Source organism: Indicator indicator, chromosome 7 (assembly GCF_027791375.1).
Source record: "Indicator indicator isolate 239-I01 chromosome 7, UM_Iind_1.1, whole genome shotgun sequence".
Taxonomy (NCBI): Eukaryota; Metazoa; Chordata; class Aves; order Piciformes; family Indicatoridae; genus Indicator; species Indicator indicator.
In genome coordinates this window covers 12,304,790-12,321,964 of record NC_072016.1, presented here as the reverse complement: position 1 = coordinate 12,321,964, position 17,175 = coordinate 12,304,790, and the positions used below count along the sequence as shown (strand labels likewise).

General features: G+C 58.6%; 1 protein-coding gene across 1 annotated transcript in view; it reads right to left on the bottom strand.

Moving 5' to 3' along the window:
* Positions 1-299: 299 nt before the first annotated feature.
* PPRC1 (PPARG related coactivator 1) overlaps positions 300-17,175 on the bottom strand; it is a 17,525-nt gene continuing 649 nt past the window's right edge. The window contains 15 exon segments of the mRNA XM_054382360.1: positions 300-403; positions 1,127-1,278; positions 1,420-1,541; positions 1,789-1,852; positions 2,028-2,207; positions 4,003-4,795; positions 4,962-5,029; positions 5,361-5,421; positions 5,823-5,876; positions 6,270-9,039; positions 9,419-9,532; positions 9,955-10,107; positions 10,233-10,358; positions 14,027-14,375; positions 14,469-14,897. Of these exon segments, the coding sequence (XP_054238335.1) occupies positions 300-403; positions 1,127-1,278; positions 1,420-1,541; positions 1,789-1,852; positions 2,028-2,207; positions 4,003-4,795; positions 4,962-5,029; positions 5,361-5,421; positions 5,823-5,876; positions 6,270-9,039; positions 9,419-9,532; positions 9,955-10,107; positions 10,233-10,358; positions 14,027-14,375; positions 14,469-14,897 (5,539 nt within the window).

Below are 17,175 nucleotides of genomic sequence, written 5' to 3'. Positions count from 1 at the left end.
GGGGCAGAGACTGAGCCCACATCTGAGAACAGCCCACGTGAAGGAGACAACGAGGCAGGGCTGCTGTTTGGGTATCCGCATTTATTACACAGCTGGGGCAAGCCTGGCGCTGCCACTTGCCTAGGCCCCTCTGGTCGAAGGCAAACGACCCGTACTCCTTAAATACTGATTATAAAACAGATTTTTTTCCTTTTTCTTTTTCTTAAAAACCTCGTATCACTCTCTCAATCTCTCTCTCCATACTTTGTCTTTTGTATTTGAGTACAAAAGCGGGGGCGGGCGCTCCGCCTTGCCTGCCGCTACCTCCGCAGGCTGCGCTGTGCCTGCCGCAGCAGTGTGTCGAAGTCCAGGGAGTCAAACTTGCTCTTGATGGGGGCCGGGTCGAAATCCTCCCGGTTTGAGTCTGTAAGACATGGGAAGAGGTTGCCTTGAATCATGGGGACACTGGCAAAGGTCTGGCCATCACCACAAGCAACTCCTTCCCACGACCCTTCAGATGGCAACCTCTGGACCCAAAGTCAGGTTGATAGAGGACTGGACCTGGTGTCCATCACAGTGCAGGAGGGATGAGAAGCCCCTCTTCAATCCCACCTCAGGACAGGGTTATGCCTGGACACAGGAAGACAGACAGAGTTGGGGCTATTCTATTCCGTCTGGAGAAAAGAAGGCTCTGAGGAAACCTTATTATGGCCTTCCACTATCTTAAGGGGGCCTACAAGAAAGCTGGTGAAGGACTTTTTAGGGTGTCAGGTAATGACAGGACTAAGGGGAATGGAACAAAAACAGAAATGAGTAGATTCAGAGGGGATTCTTCACTATGAGGATGGTGAGACACTAGAACAGCTTGCCTAGGGAGGTGGTAGAAGCCCCATCCCTGGAGGTTTTTAAGGCCAGGCTGGATGTGGCTCTGAGTAACCTGATCCTAGTGTGACGTGTCCCTGCCCATGGCAGGGGGGTTGGAACTAGACGATCCTTGAGATCCCTTCCAACCCTGACAATTCTATGATTCTATGACATGGCCCTAATCAGCCAAGCTTGACTGACCCCCAAGGATGGAGACCTCTACACCTCTGGGAAGAAGAGAATCCAGGGTGCCCATCCTTAACTTGGGGAACGCGTGACTCACCCAGGTCAGCATAGTTTCTTCTGCAGAACTGCCGGCGCCCGCCGAAGCACAGATCGAAAGGCTGCTCGTCCGGGCGCCGCAGCTTGTGCCCACTCTCGATAGCAGCAAAGGCTTCCTCAGCATAGCGGTAGGTGACAAAGCCGTAGTTGTCCCTGGAGCCAAAGAAGGAGAAGGAAGATCAGCAGCACAGCATGGCTCACCCCTCCTTGGTCTACACATTCCTCTTGAGGAATGGAAAGAACAGCCAACTGGGGCCCATCACTGGGAAGGCTCCATGGCCCCACAGCTCTTACCCTTCGGAGCGGAAATGCAAGGTGCACTCCTCAATGTCTCCAAACACAGAGAAGCGGTGCCGGAGCTCCGACCGTGTCATCCTGCTTGGGATCTTGCCAATAAACACCACTCTCCGCTCTTCCTGTAGGCAAGGATGCATCATCCCATGAGATGGGAACAGGGGTACTTGGCATCTCCAAGCCCTCCTGGTGAGCAGGGCCTCCCAATAGAGCACCTTCCCTGCACTACCACCCATCATGCCACACCATGGCCAGAACCTCCCAGTAATACTGCTTGCAAGGCTGAGACCCCCACAGCTTTCCAGAGCGGTGGAAGGGCTGGGGACCCCCAAATCTTCATCTCTAGATTCGCAGCCCTCCAGCACTCACTATTGCACGTTCCTTCTGGAGGATCCTCTGCCTTTGGTAGTGGTCCCGTGCATCATAACTGTATCTGGCAGGGCAGAAACCAGACACATGAGCTACAGGGTCATGGCAGGGGCCAGACAAAAGTGATCCCAGATACAACGGAGATACTGAAATAGCAGGTCCACCCCTGCCCAGAACATAGGAGACCAGGAGATAGGTTGGGGGAAGCTCACACACCCCTGCAGAGTGGTCACACTCACCTTCTCTGCCTGTTACTCCTCCTGCATGGTGAGGGAGAGTGAGAGTGGGACTGGCTACGAGATGTGGACCTGGACGAGTAGGAGGATGCTGATGATGAGGATGAGGACCTGTCCCGGGACCTGCCACATGACCCACAGCTGGAGCGGGAGGAGTTGCTATGGGAACATCTTGAGCGGTACCTGGGAGGAAGGAGACACAGCTCAGTGCCAAGCCCTCCCCATGCTCAGCACCACAAGGCTCAGAACAAGAAGCAGCCCTCTATGCTCCCCAAGGTACACAGCAAGAATCATCCCCAGGGTGAGCTGGGCTATGGAAAACTGCCTTAAGTTTGACAGGGCAGTAATGATGCTACAGAGACTTTACTCCACTTGACTCCAAACATCACTGTGACAAGAAAGTGGTAAGCTCACAACTGCAACAGCCTTTGAAGAGCAAGAAATAATCACAGGGGAACCACACAGCCCATAGCTGTGACTAGACAAGGGCCCAGAAGATGCTGGGGCTGCTGTGCTGTGTCCCACACAGAGCACAGGATGATACTGGAGCCCTCACACCCACATGGCACTCAACAGCCATCTAAGCGGAGACTGTAAGTGCCTCCAACCACATGGAGGCCATGACATGCACAAGGACAGGATCGAGCTTCTGTGCCCACAGCCTCTTGCCCACAAGAGCTTTTCCGTCAAGGCCAAGCAAAGCTTCAGGGCAGCAGGACTGAAACACCTCTGGGATCAAGCTGGGCTGCCTCCAGCCAGCAGCAGGGTCCCTCTCTAAATATGCTGCCCATGGGTGGTCCCCCCCACCCCATCCCCCTGTCTCCTCCACCCCAAGCAGGTGTGCTGCCACATACTCTCCTAGGGGACAGCAGGTCAGGATGACACAGTCTGTGGGGACATTTCCCAGCACAGGACCAGCTGCATTTGCTGGAAAGTCATACCAGAGAGGCCAAGCCTCTGAGCTGCACATCCCTGAGGCATGGCATTGTGCATGTGCCCTTTCCAGCTCCACCCTCCTTACCTGTTGATCACCAATGGAGGGGCCTCGGTTTGACAAGCCCTTCAGGCCCAGTGACCTAGAACACCTCCAGAACTGGCTGAACACCCAGGGAAGAGCTCCAGTGCCTCCTCCCTAACTGGGACAGGCTGTGCACTACTTGGATGCACAAGGGCTCAAAAAACCCCACAACTTGCAGAGACCAAGCTGCCCCATTTTCCTATGCAGCAACCTCCGTAAGGAGCACGGGGAGCCCCTAAGGCAGCCAAGCCAGACAGGATTTTCTCTGCTTGCCTCCAGTGGCTCCCTGGAGAGCTCTATTGTGGCTCCTCTCATTTCAAGACCTAGGGCTGCACCAGTCTCACAGCACAAACACCAACACCTGCAATATCCCAGAAAAAGCATCCAAAAGCCAAGATGCAGCCAAGGACTCGTACCATGGTGTTCCAGGAGTAAGGAAACCTGCCTCAGTGGTGGCTCTTTGCACGCACACACCTGCCCAGAAATGGCATTCTGACAGACACATGCTGGTAGGTGTTGCAGCAGCTCTCTCAGTCTGAGCCAGGAACCCCCTCAGAAGGGCCACAAGGACAAAAAGATCAAAGGATCACAGGATGTTAGGGGTTGGAAGGGACCTCTGGAGATCAAGTCCACCTCCCCTGCCAGAGCAGGACCATAGAATCTAGCACAGGTTACACAGCAACACATCCAGATGGGTCTTGAAAGTCTCCAAGAAGGAGACTCCACAACCTCCCTGGGCAGCCTGTTCCAGTGCTCTGTGACCCTCACAGTGAAGAATTTCATCAAGTTGAGGTGGAACCTCCTGTGCTGTAGTTTATATCCATTACCCCTAGTCCTATCACAGGATGCAACTGAGAAGATCACATAGTGTCTTTCAGTAGGTCCATAAAGTGTCTGGGCATACTTGCAAGACACCTGCCAGGAGACCCAAGGAGCAAGGAGACACACTCCACTGCTTACCTTCGCCACCGCTTGGGTGGTGGGGAGAAGGATCGTGACCGAGATCGGGAGGACGAGGATGAAGATGAGGACTCGCTAGCTCCATCCGAACTGGAGCTGAAAGAGCGGCTGGCACGGCTCCGGCCAGCCCTCCAGCTGCCAGCAGAGGGGCTGGGCGAGTCCTGGGGTCTCCGATAGCAACGCAGAGACCTCTTGGCAGCAGCTTGACAGGGCTGGGCACTGGGAGTCTGCATCTTCTGGTCCCGGCAAGGGGAAGCAGATGGAGACAGGAGCACCGAGGTGGGGGGACTGCTGCACTCAGTGGTGGCCTTGTTAGGGATGCTAGTCCGATAATCCAGGGGAGCTAAACAAGATGTCCCCAAGGACTCCTGGCTGGGCCCCACGGTGGTGGTGGGGGCTGGCAGGGTGGGCTTGGGCTCGTCCAGCGTCCGTTTGGGTAAGGAGAAGATGGGTTTGATAATGATGTCCCTGTGGTGTTTGACATTCCAGTGGGAGCCACCCTCAGCAGGGGGCCGCGTGCCAGCGGCACCACTGCCCTCCGGCTGCGCTGTACCCGGGAGGCAGTAGTCGTGGTCTCCCGAGCAGACGTGGCTGGGGGCTGAGCTGGCAGGGGCTGGCACCAGGCTCTTCCCCTGAAGTTTGCCTGGGGGTGGCGGCTTGGCTTTCACCAGCTTGGCCGTTTTCTGGGGCCCTTCCTGGAGCGCAGACCCAGGCACCTTAGCTTTGGCCAGCAGTGAGACAGCAGGCAACGGCTTCCAGAGCTGGTGGGGGGGCGTTGCTGGAGGGGTGAGGCCTGCAAGAGCACCAGAGGATTTTCAAGAGCAGGCCCTTACTGCAAGCTGCCTGGCTGAGACTCCTTCATGGCCCAGCCTCCTATAAGCCCTGGAGAACTCCACCCCAGTCCCATGACAGACCCCACCAGAAGATGGTGGAATCCCCCACCTTGCCCCAGGCATTACCTGCCACATTGACCAGCTCAGCAGCCTGCAGGCTGTCCATGGGCTTCCTGTCCTGCTGGGTTTCAGGCCTGAGAAAGGGAAGAACCTTTGTCAAATGTGGCAGCCAAAGCCCAGCCCCAGTCCCCATGCCTGTGGTGGGACAGAGCATCTTCAAGGATGCTTCAAGGATGAAACTTGGACAGCCCAGTCATGTCTATCACTGCTTCCCCCAAATTTTTCCCCTCAGTCCCAACCCTGACCCCCAGCCCAGTGAGGAGCTCAACCTCTCTTGGGCCAGCAGACAGAACCACCAAGCACAATTCAGAGCCTGCCATGACTGAGATCTGCCTCATGCCCCCACCAAAGGCAGAGCTCAGCCCTCTGCCAGCCTCCATGCTGGGACACCAGCTTAGTACTCACCCAGAGTTCCCTGCTGGCCGCCTGTCCTCAGGGGGCTGAATGGGAGTCTCCTCTTTCTTGGCTGAAAAGAAAGTGAGTGGGTGAAGGTGGAAAAAGGTGGGGCTGGAGGTCAGGGGACAGACCCTACATATGGAAGGTGGGGAATATGGACAGAGCGCACTGTGGGCACAGACTGGGAGTGGTTTCACAGCACCCGAAACACAGCTCCCTGCTCCCTTTCCTTCCAAGGCTCTTCACCACCTCCTCAGCTCCCCTGGGGACCCCTGCATGCTTTCAAAGGCAAAGAAGGAGATAGGGGGAAAGACACCCCTGAGACAAAGCACCTGGGCAGGTAACACCAGCCCGCGGGCAGCAGTGCCGCAGCCCCCTACTTCAGCTCCACCACAGGGAGCAGAGGTAGGCAAGGTAGGCCTGTGTGGCACACCCGGAGCCTCATGTGGGACACTACAGCCACATACACACCCTCAGACTTCTCGAACTGCTCCAGCAGGCTGGACAGGTCCGTAGCTTCAATCCCTGGGCCAAGGAGAGAGCACAGCAAGTCAGGTCAGCTAAAACCCTCCTGGCAGCACAGCGATGCACCCCAGCTCCATCCTCCCCCTGCATCAGCCTCCTTGGGTGATGGGACAAATACTGGGGAGCAGTGGCAGGGCCTGCGGCTGCTCCACAGCTTCCACAAGGACAGGAGCATCCAGCTCTATGATTCCAGGAGGGTCCAATTTGGGCACAGCCAGCCCAGACCATCCACTGGAGGCAATGTCCTGGCAGAGCACTGAGAAAAGTCTGCAAGCCTGAAGGCACAGCTTTGCCACCCTCGCTCCCAGAAGTGCCAGGAACTGCCTGCTGGCAGCACTGCAGCCTCGCCAGCTGCCAATGCTCAACCCAGCGCCCTGCAGTCTTCCCACTCACCAATCTCACTGATGAAGGCTTGCACAATGTCCTTGCTGCTGTCGCAGGGCTGTGCTGGGCTGAGGAATGGCTGGTGCCTCCATGACCGTGCAGCAGGCATCTTGGTGGGCAGGCTGCTCTCTCGACCCCCTTTTGGTGGTGGTGCTACAGCCTGGGTGGTGGATTTTTTGCTGGGGAGCTCCAGCACAGCAGCTGCCTTGGGTTCCTGCAGGGCTTTCTCCACTGCTTTCTTGTCTGGCCCTGCAACCTCCTTTCTGGGGCAGGTGTCAAGGGACTCCTCAACAAGGCCAGTGGCAGGAGACACCTCAGCAGGGCAATGGATGGCAGCTGAAGGGACCTTCAGGAGTTTGGTGGAGGTTGCAGCCTGGGAGTCCTCTGGAGGCTGGGTGAGGGCAATCTGAGAGGCTGCCATGGGCTGGGCTGGCACTGCAGGAGAGACTGTGGTGGGCTGGGCAGCAGGAACTGATGGGACTGCTGTGAGCTGGGCAGGGGCTGAGACCTTCAGGCCCTTTGAAAGAAAGCTCTCTCCTGCCAGCCGTGCCTGCCTCCTGGGGTCTGACACCCTGCTGGTCATCGGCCTGGCTGGGCCACCTGCAGCCCCCATCTTGCTGCTCAGAGTGGTGGGTGGCTGAGCTGGGAAGGCCAGTGGCTCTGGGCAGTTGAGCACACGGGCTGTGGGAGGCTGTGAGGGCAGGAGAGCCATGCCAGGGTGGCCACCAGCTGGGAAGGGAGCAGTGCCCTGCAGTGCTGCTCCAGGGTCTCCATATGGCAGAGGAGGTGGAGGTGGCATGGGGATTACTGGCCAGTAGGATGGTGGTGCCCACCCTACGGTGGCATAGGGTCCACTGGGGCCAAACGGAGGTGGGGGCAGCATGGCTGGTGGGGGCCAGGCCATGGCTGGAGGTGGGAGGCCAGGCACCATGTGAAAAGCACTGGAGGAGCCAGCACTGGGTGGCAGGGGCAAACCACGGCAGTCCACGGGCTGTGGGCTGAAGCAGGGCCAGGAAGGCACTGCTGGGTAAAGGGCATAAGCACCGGCAGAGGCAAGTGGCACCCCAGTGGGGGCTGCCCCAGCAGCTGGGGGCACATTTGGTGCAACAAAAGGCATTGGCGTCGATGGGGGTGGTGGAGCTGTAGCAGGTGCTAAGGCAGTGGCAGGTGCAGGAGCTGAAGCCAGAGGGGTGGGAGCTTTGCCAGTAGGAGAAGGGACATCAGCAGGGCTGGTGGGTTTCTCCGGGCTCTTCTGAGCACTGGTTGCCTCAGTGATGGGATGCACAGGTGACACCAGGCATGGAATCTCTGCCAGCTCTGTTGGAGGCTCAGGGATGCTGGGCCACTTGCTGGCCACTTGCTTCTCAGAGTCCTTCCTGCTGCCCGGGCTGGGCTGGCGGTGCAGCATACGGATGCGGTATTCCCGCAGGCTCAAGGCCTTGGGCTTGGCTTCCTTGGGCAGGCCCTTGCTTGGCTCTGCTGCTGGTAGGCTCTGGGAGGGCTCCAGCCGCATGCCTCGCTCTGGAAGCAGAGAGGCAGCCTCCGAGACCCCACTGCTCTGTCCAGCAGCTGGCTGTGCATCTCTCCCGCCCTCAGCCTGATCTGCAGGGCCCAGACACCCAGCTGCTGGTAGCTCCACCACAGCTGCTACAGTCTTCTCCAGAGGCACCACAGCCTCAGCCTTCTCCACGGTCACAGCCACCGTTTCTCTTGTTGGTTCCTCCTGCGGTTCCTGCTGCACTTTCTCACGCGGGGAGGCCTCTGCCATGCTCCGGGGCCTGCCTCGAGGCCGCGGTGGCCGCTCCCCACGCAGCTCCATCTGCCCCTCCTTCCGGGCTCGCTCCAGCTGCTGTGCCAGGAAGTCTGAGACCTGGACAGAGGGACATGCTGCCCGACGCCGGCTAGCAGGTGGTTGGCCTGGGGGCTGTCCAGAGCCAGGCGAGCGGAGCTGGTGGGCCACATAGTCCCTGCCTGGCCTGGCCTGCTTGCTTTGGTCCTCCTTCACTTTCTTTTTCCGACTCTTCCTTGCTCTCTCACGCCCACGTCCCTTCTCTGAGCCTTCACGTTTACCGCTCACCAGGGCCTCCTTGCTGTGCCCAGAGCTGCTGTCAGGGATGCAGGCTATGGGTGCTGTTGTCTCCAGTGGGGACGTGTTCTCCGGTGTAGTGCAGGAGGGCTCCTTCTCGGGCAGTTTCTCCTTCTCCACTCCATTTTTCTGGGCTGGAACTCCTGGCAGCTCTTCTTGGTCCTCTGGGATTGACTGCCCAGTACTCTTCTCTGCTCCTAGGAGCTGGGACTCCAGGTTGGGGAAGCTGGGAGACAAGGACTGCACGACCATGGGGATCTCCATGCTCTCCCCTTCACTGAGCACGATTTTGAGCATGACAGGGCCACTCAGGAGCTCTTTGGCCACAGGCTCAGCATCAGGATCCAGGCACACAGTGAAGGTGGGCAGGCAGTATGGGTGCATGGACTTCACCAGCTCGCTCAAGGACACATCACCAGTATTGATGATGCAGGGGTCTTCACGCTCCTCCAGTGCCGCCCCAGCCTCTCTCACACAAAACTCTCCAGCCTCCATGCTGCTGCCCAGCTCTCGGCTGAAGGCAGCCTCCTCCTCTTCTTCCTCCCCATCACTGCGCTGCGGCAGGGGCTGCTCTCGGGCCCGGTGCCAGCCCACCTTCCTCTCTGCCCTCGGGGTGCTGCAGACTTGCTTCTTCATCAGCATTGGGTCCTCAAGGCTGTGAGCAGCATGGTCCCAAGCCAGGTCTGTGTTGGGCTAGGAAGGGGAACCAGAGCAAGTGTCAGCTCCTGGGTTTTCACCTGAGCACCCACAGGCACAGCCATCTGTGGGTCTGCTGCAATTCTGCAGCAAAGCCCCATGGCAAACAGAAAGCTGGAAGACGTTCGACTCTCCCAGTAAGACACAGTAGAGCTGGAAACCTGCCACCCCTCAGGCCCATCCACTGAATCCCCAGTCCCATCAGACAGGGCAGGCCCTGCTCCCACTGCCACCAGTGCACTACAAAAGCATTGCTTCTAGGAGAGGATGCCTGTGCCAGGCAGGAAGGCAGGGGCTGAAGAGCAGCAGCAGGGACACAGCTAGCCCAGATCTACCCTAACACTGCTCCTTCAGCTTCCCTTGCTCAGCTATTCACCTTCCCAAGCACAGAGATGCTGCTGCTGCTGAGAGGCCTGAGAGCCTTGGGCTGCTCCAGGGCAGTGCTCTCACATTCTAGGGATGGATGGGATAGGCTAAGAAACGTCTCAAACTGCAGAGGAGACAGGTAGAAGATGAGGCAGCAGCAGGTTTATGCTGTTGGAGGGAACAGGATGCCCCCAGCCCCAAAGTGGCCACACATATCACCTCACAGACCCCAGAAGCAAACTCAGCCCTGTTTCACCCATGGCACACACAGCCACAGCTGATCAAGCAGAGGGATACATGCTGCTCCCCAGACCTCTGCACAAGACCCAAGGTAAAATCATGGCCCTCTGAGCCCACATGGGAGCCCTGGGAGTGTTCAGGGCTGGCTCAGCCCTTCTCATGTTGCTGGTCAGATGGACCATCTCAGAGTGCTGGGGACCAAGGTCTTATCACCTCAGGACAAGCCTATGCCAGGACCTAGCAGAGCCCTGCCAGAGCATCTTCCCACTCATTTTGGGGTCAGGCTGGCTCTACCCTGCAACTCACTGAGGGATTGTCCCTCTCCCGAGGCAAAGTCAGCAGCTCTGCATCCATGATGGTGTCAAAGGGAGACAAAGCCTCATCGTGTGTGCTGTCCAGGATCTCAGCGATGGCATTCAGCAGAGACAGTTCGTTCTGTGCATCCAGACAGGCCTTGCTCTGCTGCAAGGACAGGGACAGACTCAGAGAGTGGTGGGGCATGGCCAAGGGACCTGACCAAGGGGGATGCTACCACCACCCCTCTCCATCCCACAGCCACAGCAGGCTCTGGCGTGGGCTCCTACCTCACTCAGAGAAAAGTCCTCAATGATGGAGATCACAGAGGAGTCCAGATAGTTCTGCATCGTTCCCAGGATCTCTTCAGCCTCCAGCGATGTTAAGTTCAGGTCATCCTCCTTGAGGGAAAAGCACTGTGAAGCATGGAGAGCCAGGTAAACACTCTGCGATGCACTATTACCAGCACTGATCTCCACAGCACTTGTGGGCTCCTGATAGTTGTGCTGCAGGTCAGAGGATAGCACAGCAGATCTTTCCCCCCTTTGAGACAGCCTACCCCTTGCTCCACAAAGCCCAGTGCCACTTTTAGCCTGAAACCCTTCTAATTACCACATTGAAACCTCCTGCCCAATTCCCTCTACAGTTACATGATTGGGAAAGATGAATCAATAAAACCCCAGCAATTACCAGGCTCTGCCCAACACCACACATCACTCATGCTGGACTGGGAGGGGACAGGCAGGCTGCCCCTACCCCATGGACTGTCACTCTCTCCTCTGACTCTGCCTCAAATAAGTCCCAAAACATTACAAAATTCATAACAGAATTGCAGGAGTCGGCAACAGAGATGCAGCTGGGCTGCTACTGCCAGAGCCCTACACCAACATTTCTGCTACAGGAGATACAAGAGGGCACAGGACCAAGGCAGCTTTGTTGCTCTTCCTCCTTCAAATTCCTAGCCCTATGTTCTTTCCAGTCCTCCAGCCAGCTCTAAGGATGTTTGGATAATGCCAGAAAGGTCTTTGCACTGCACTCTATGGTGCCCATGCAGCCCAGAACTGCTAGGTGACCCTTAAACCCAGGTTAAGCGAGATGCTGGGCAAGAGTACAGGCTGCAGCAGTCGGACACGCAGCCTCTGCCAGGAGCCGGGCACAGCGCAGGCCTGTCGCTGGCACGAGACAGCATGTGCATTTTTGTTTACAGATGAGCATAGGCAAAGACCATGAAAGCAGGGAAGATAAGCGCACCAAGGACAGAGTCATCCCAAAGCTGGCTGGGAGCAGGCAGTGAGCTGTCCCCACCCTGGAGCAGCACAGGGCTCAACTTCGAAGGATGCACATCTGATGCGGCTCACCCATATTTCATGTAGGTACCACAGCTTGCACAAGCCTGAGCTCAAGCAGGACAAAATGTCCCCCATTCCTGTACAAGATCTGCCTTTACTTTGAAATCCTCTTCTGGCAAGAGGGAAGCTGCACCAGAGGGAGACCAAGCATTTCACTAAAATACAGCAGCACCAAATTCACATGCCCCAAAACCCTGGTCTGTTAGGCTCTTCAGGATCTTGTCCCCGTCAGACAGAGCAGGCACTTCTAGCTGCCCTGGGTGATCCTAGATCAGGTAGGGAATCAAAGCCAGAACCCCTACATACCCACCCACCCCAAATTCCGCCAGCCTATTACTGCATGCCAACACAGCAGCCCCGAGGAGCAGGAGCCTGCAGTGATTCGGGTCCTGGCAGGCAGCTCGACAGCTCAGGCACTTTTTCCCAGGGCTCTCTGCCTGTAAGGGGAGCTCGCAGGTGACAAGTGCGCACTACTCCACCCCGCCATTCAGATCAGGCTCCAGTGCAGCTTTACCGCTCAGCACCCCCAGCCCCTCCCTCGGCCGGCGCTGGCTGCCGGTCAGCACCCGGCGCAGAGCCCCGCCGGCAGACACGTACGGCGCAGCCTGGCTGCAGTTCCCGGCCAGTCCTCCGGGAGGTACCGAGAGGAGCGGGGAAGCGCATCTAAGCTCACACGCCCAGCACGGCCAAGCGCCGGCGTGCAGCCTGAGTCAGCGATGACCGGCAAGCAGAGGCAGGGCTGCAGGGGAGCCGCCGCAGTCGAGGTACGCGGGGGCCGGCTCACCCTTGCCTGCTGACAGCAAGAGGGTCCAGGGACGTCCCCGGCTTTCGTGGCCCTGCCCATCTGGCCACAAGACCGGCTCTCCCCAAAAGCAGCATCTAATACGAGGCTTCCAGCTGTGACTGGTGCTGGACACTTGTCTGGGGGGAAAAGTAAAATCCTCCCACTCAAACTACCTTTTCCCACAGTTCCTTCTCACAGCCCGGGAGCAAGGGTGGACAGGTGATCTCCCAAGGCCTCCTGAACTCCTTTGACTCAGCATCTTGCAACAAGGAGTCCCACAGCTGTGAGTCACCAGTGAACTAGGCTGTATTCCTCCAGGACTCCTTTTGATCCACCTGGGGCCTGGCACCTCCTTCAACCCTGCCACTTGTGCATCAAAGGCAGAGGCATGAAACAACTCAGCCTGCTCCTGCAACCTTGTCTGCTCTCTTCCCTGTCAGAGACCCCGGTCGCCTACAGCCCAGGGGGCACAGCCTCTGTGCCCCCCAGCAACCTATACTTGTTTTATGCTCAGCAGCACAGTAGGGAAGAGGCAACATGTCATGGGGATGTTCAAAGACAGGCTTAGGCCATGCTGTGCCCAAGAACCTAGGGAAAAAGGGAGTATGCCCACAGCTCCAGAGAGATTTGAGCACATGGGAAGTCAGAATTTGAGCCAACAGTTCGAGATGGAGAAAGCCTGAATATGGTCACCAGATCCTGCACGCCGAACCAGAGCAGCAAACACTGCTGTGGTATCCAGGAGGCACGCCCGAGACCTCCACTGGCATCTGCCCATCCAAATCGTGTTGGTGACACATGCACCCGGTGTACTATGCCAGGGCCACACCTCAAACAGATGACCTTACCACTCTGGCCACAGGCAGGCTGCCAAGGCAGCTCTCACCTGGTCCCACTTGCTGGTAAGAGCATGGGACTGCTGCCTCCTCGGGCATGGAGCAAGCCCAAAAAGTTGTGGGAGCTCAAGCCAGCCAGCATGGCACTGGCATGGGATGCTCCAGAATTCTCTGCTGCTTTCAGGAAGCATCAGGCTGGAGGAACACACCTCTCTTCCCCAAACGCAGACTGCTCCCCCTGTGTTAGGGAGAGATGAGACAGGCTAAGCGTTTCCCTGCCCGAGGCGGGGGTGCAAGGCTACCCCCGCAGCCCCTGAGGCTGTACCCCTACCAGGAAGGACTACCTTAAAAAGGGCTGAAAGATGCGGCTCGTCCTAAACGCACAACGCTGGTACCCCCAGTTCCTGAGCAGGGGTGCTTGCAGCACCGCAATCCCCGGCCAGACAGCAGCGCATCCACAGACAGCGCCCCCAGCCCAGTACCGGCAGGGTCCCACCGGGGCTGCTGACACCGGCAGTGGCAGGGACTCTGAGCAAGGGCGGCAGTACTGCACTCTAAAGCGGGAAAGGCTACCCTCGGAAAAAAACCACTACTGCAGCTCAGGGAAGCTCCCCCATCCCGAAGCGGGCAGGAGAACCCCACGTCCTCCACCAGAAGCTCCTATCACCGAAACTGGTGGTTGTCGGTATCCCAAACCGACCGACCCCTCCCCCCGGCACGATCGCAGGTGGCGGAGAGCAGCGCTGGAATGGAGGGACCGCAGGGGCACACCCGGCCGGTGCCTCCCCCAGACCTCACTACCCTGGGGTTAGGTGTCACCTCCCGCAGGAGCCACCGAGACCACCGCCCCGGCGGATCTTGGGGACCATGCCGGGACCCTCCAACCCCAGTGCCACCGCCACCACCTCAATGCCGCCGCCACCACCCCGCGTCGACTAGAAAACACTAGTCGCCCCACTCGGCCTATGTGAGAGGCGCCCCCAGCGCACTCCAGAGCCCCCCATCCGCCGCCGGCGCGGCAGGCCCGCTCCCGGCACACGTGGTGGTGCCGCCGCGGGAGCCGCCCCGGCCTCCACGTGTCACGGCGCAGCCCGCCGTGCTCCGCTGTCGCCTACCTGCAGGGGACTGCCGGTGCGGAGGGTCGACTCTCGCGGAGCTCCGCCGCCCACCAGCCCTCGCGGAGCGGCCCCAGCCGCGGCGCCGCCAACCCCAGCCTTAACCGCGGCGGACACCGCTCCGCCCCGCAGCGCCGCCATCTTGGTGCCTCCGCTCGCAGCGCAGCCACTGCCGGGCGCGGCACGTGACCGCAGCCCACCTCACACTACAGCTCCCGGCGGCCACCATGCCGTGTCGCCCCACCCCACGCAGGGCTTGCCGGGAGTGAACCCCTTCGCCGCCAGCGGCGCGCCAAGCGGCAGACACCGACCTGAGAGGAAGTCCAGCCGCAAACGGGCGGGCAGCCATCTTGAAGACGGTCACGCAGTTAGCTTCACCGACATCTTTGTGACGGCGACGGCGCGAAGGGTCAGTCCCGCCTAGCAGCTCGGCGTCACTGGCGGGAAGCGCCGAACTGGGGCGTGGCGGCCGCGCTTTTTCCCGCGGCGCCAGCCGGACCCGCCCCGCTGCCGGCTCTGTTGCACACGTGGGCGCGGCGGTCTCTGGCGGCTGATGGGGGCCTCTGCTGTATCACCCGGGAAGCGGGGACAGCGCTGCTGCAGAGGCAGCGCCCGGCCGAGGCTCCCTGACCCCAGCTGTGAGTCCGCCCTGCGGTGGGAGATGCCTCTGCGGCAGCGCGTAGGGCTTCGTGGAGCAAAATTCCGTGTGCGGTCGATGGAGTGACACGCATATTTGGCAGGAAAGGGTGAACGAAAAATACCTTCAGGGGTGAAAGGCAGGATGGGCGTCCTGAGCTGCCTTGCATTCTCCCGGCACGGCCGCAGGGCAGGACTGAGTGCCGAGTAACAGCCTATGTTTGGGCTTGCACGGCTTTCCGGAGCGGGCACACAAAAAATTGCCTGGAGGACATGAGGGATGGGAAGAAACCAAACTCGGGTCATTTGAGCCAGCTGCGGTCCAGCCCACCCCATCCAGGAGGAGCAAGGGGGCTGGTGTGCGTGGCTTATGGGCTGGCTCCATTCTGTTAACCCGGTTTGACCAGTCTCAGAGTCCCTTTCGGCGCTGTTACCTCCTGTGGCCCTTACTGCAGGTCCTAGACCGCAGGAGCACCTCGTGGGGTGCAGGGATGTACTCTCATCAGCACAAACGGAGTGTGGACATGCTGGTGGAAGCTTTGCAGTGCAAGATTGGCCTGGTTTGGTCTCATTGTCCTGGCCTCTCCAACACTCCCTGGGGGCACAGATTTGCTCAGGTCAGATGTTCAGCCTTGCGTGCCTGGTCACTGAGCCGGGGCATGTCTGACACGCAGAGCCTCGTCCTGTTGTTCTTTCCACCCCTGCCACAAGGGACTTTCATCTGTGATCACTAGTCTCATGTCACCTCCTGCCCCCCTGTTGCTAGGGGGCTGCTCCTCCCTAGCAACAAACAGGCTTTCATCTAGGGTTGCTGCTCCCCTCCTCTAACAAGCCCATAGTACTTTCCAAGCCTTTCACCCACACCCTTGTCTGTCTAAATGCTGGCCAAGCAGCAGCCAGGCAGCTGGGGCCTCCTTCAGGGCTGTGGACCTACACATGAGCACCAGAGAGCATCTGCTTGGTAACACACCCGTGTTGATATTCAGCAGTGTGAGCATACCCCTGCTGTGTTGGTTGTAACAATGGGTTCCTTGGGCCAGTGCTCACCTCAGGCACCACAGAGGAAGCAGGGAACCCTAGGCAAGCACTCTGGAATCCCATCTAACCTAGGAGTGGTTGCCCCTCTGAAACACACTTGGCTTCATCTAAGTGCAACAGCAAAATATAAGTCATTTTGCATCCCTGTTGGTGGGTTCCTGGACACTAGGTTATGGTCAGCTTCTCCTCTGGTGAAAAGACATGGGCTTTTCCAGAGTGATGTTTCCCTCAGAGACTCATAGCTTTCCTCCCGCTCTGAACATTGCTCTCCCACCATCTCCTCTCCCTGGGGCACATTCAGGGCGTGCATTGACCTGCCTGATCACTTTGTCCCTGCATGTGGCAGGACCCTGCAGCACTTCAAGGCTCATCCCTCACAGAACAAGCCTAGCCTGATCAAGTCCTGCATGTGGGACTGTATCTCCTGCACATGGGGTCCCTGGTGTGTGATCAGAGGTGAACCTACATGCAGGTACCTCCCTCCCCCAGCATGATCCATAGCAGGGGTGCTCTCCTGGCATAGGGGCAGCACCAGGCACTCCTGCTGGTTTACAAGGCAAAACAAACAGGCAGAAAGGGAAATGTGCATAGTGAATCCTAGTTGGCAGTTTCCTTCCCTCCATGTGTAGCAATAACATCTCTTCTCAGGCAAATTCTGCAAACACCCCATCCTGATGATGCCTGGCACTACCCAGGCTCGGCCTGTGCAGTACCCAGTCCCGACAGGTTGCTTGGGGCTAACTGGAAAAAAGAGTTAAAATCCATGTGATGTTTAAAGAATACTCAGTGAAGAATGTGAGTCCCACATGGGCAGAAGTGGATGGGCTGGCGTTGGCTCTTCAGCAAGGACGGGGGTCACGTTCCTCTAGAGTTTGTTCTGCTCACAGTGCCTCTCATAACATGGGGCTGGGGCTGCAATCCTCACTTGGGGAGCCCCTGCAGATGGGGCTGCACTGATCTGTGTCCCTGCAGCAAGTGTGCAGCACAGATCTGAGCAGTTCTCCTGCCTCCTGTGTGGCAGCCTGACATCTCTGCACATGGTGCAGCAAATTGCTAGCCATGACTTCCCCGACTGTGCAACATGCTGCTGCAAACCCTCCTTCCTGCTGCCCAGCTCTGTGGCTGCTTGGCCCCTTCCCTCACACGTGCTCCTCCATCCTCCCGCATGCCTGGCAGCCCCTACAGTGCCCCAGGCTGGGACACTGGCAATCTCTCAGCCTTGTGCAGTACCATGCTAAACAACCGTGGTGTTCCCTTCTTCTCTCAGCCTGCCGGGTGCCCACAGACCCAGATCTCAGCCACACGCCGTCAGGCTCTGGGTTTGGACGGGTGGGTTTATCTGCTGCCCTGGACGCGGGTGCCCATACACTCATCTCTGCACCCTCTCCCTGGTTCTTTCTCTGCCTCAGGGGAAGGGTGGGCCGAGCCGGCGCGAGGGGCTGCGGCAGGGCCTTGGGGAAAGGAGCGGAGCTTCT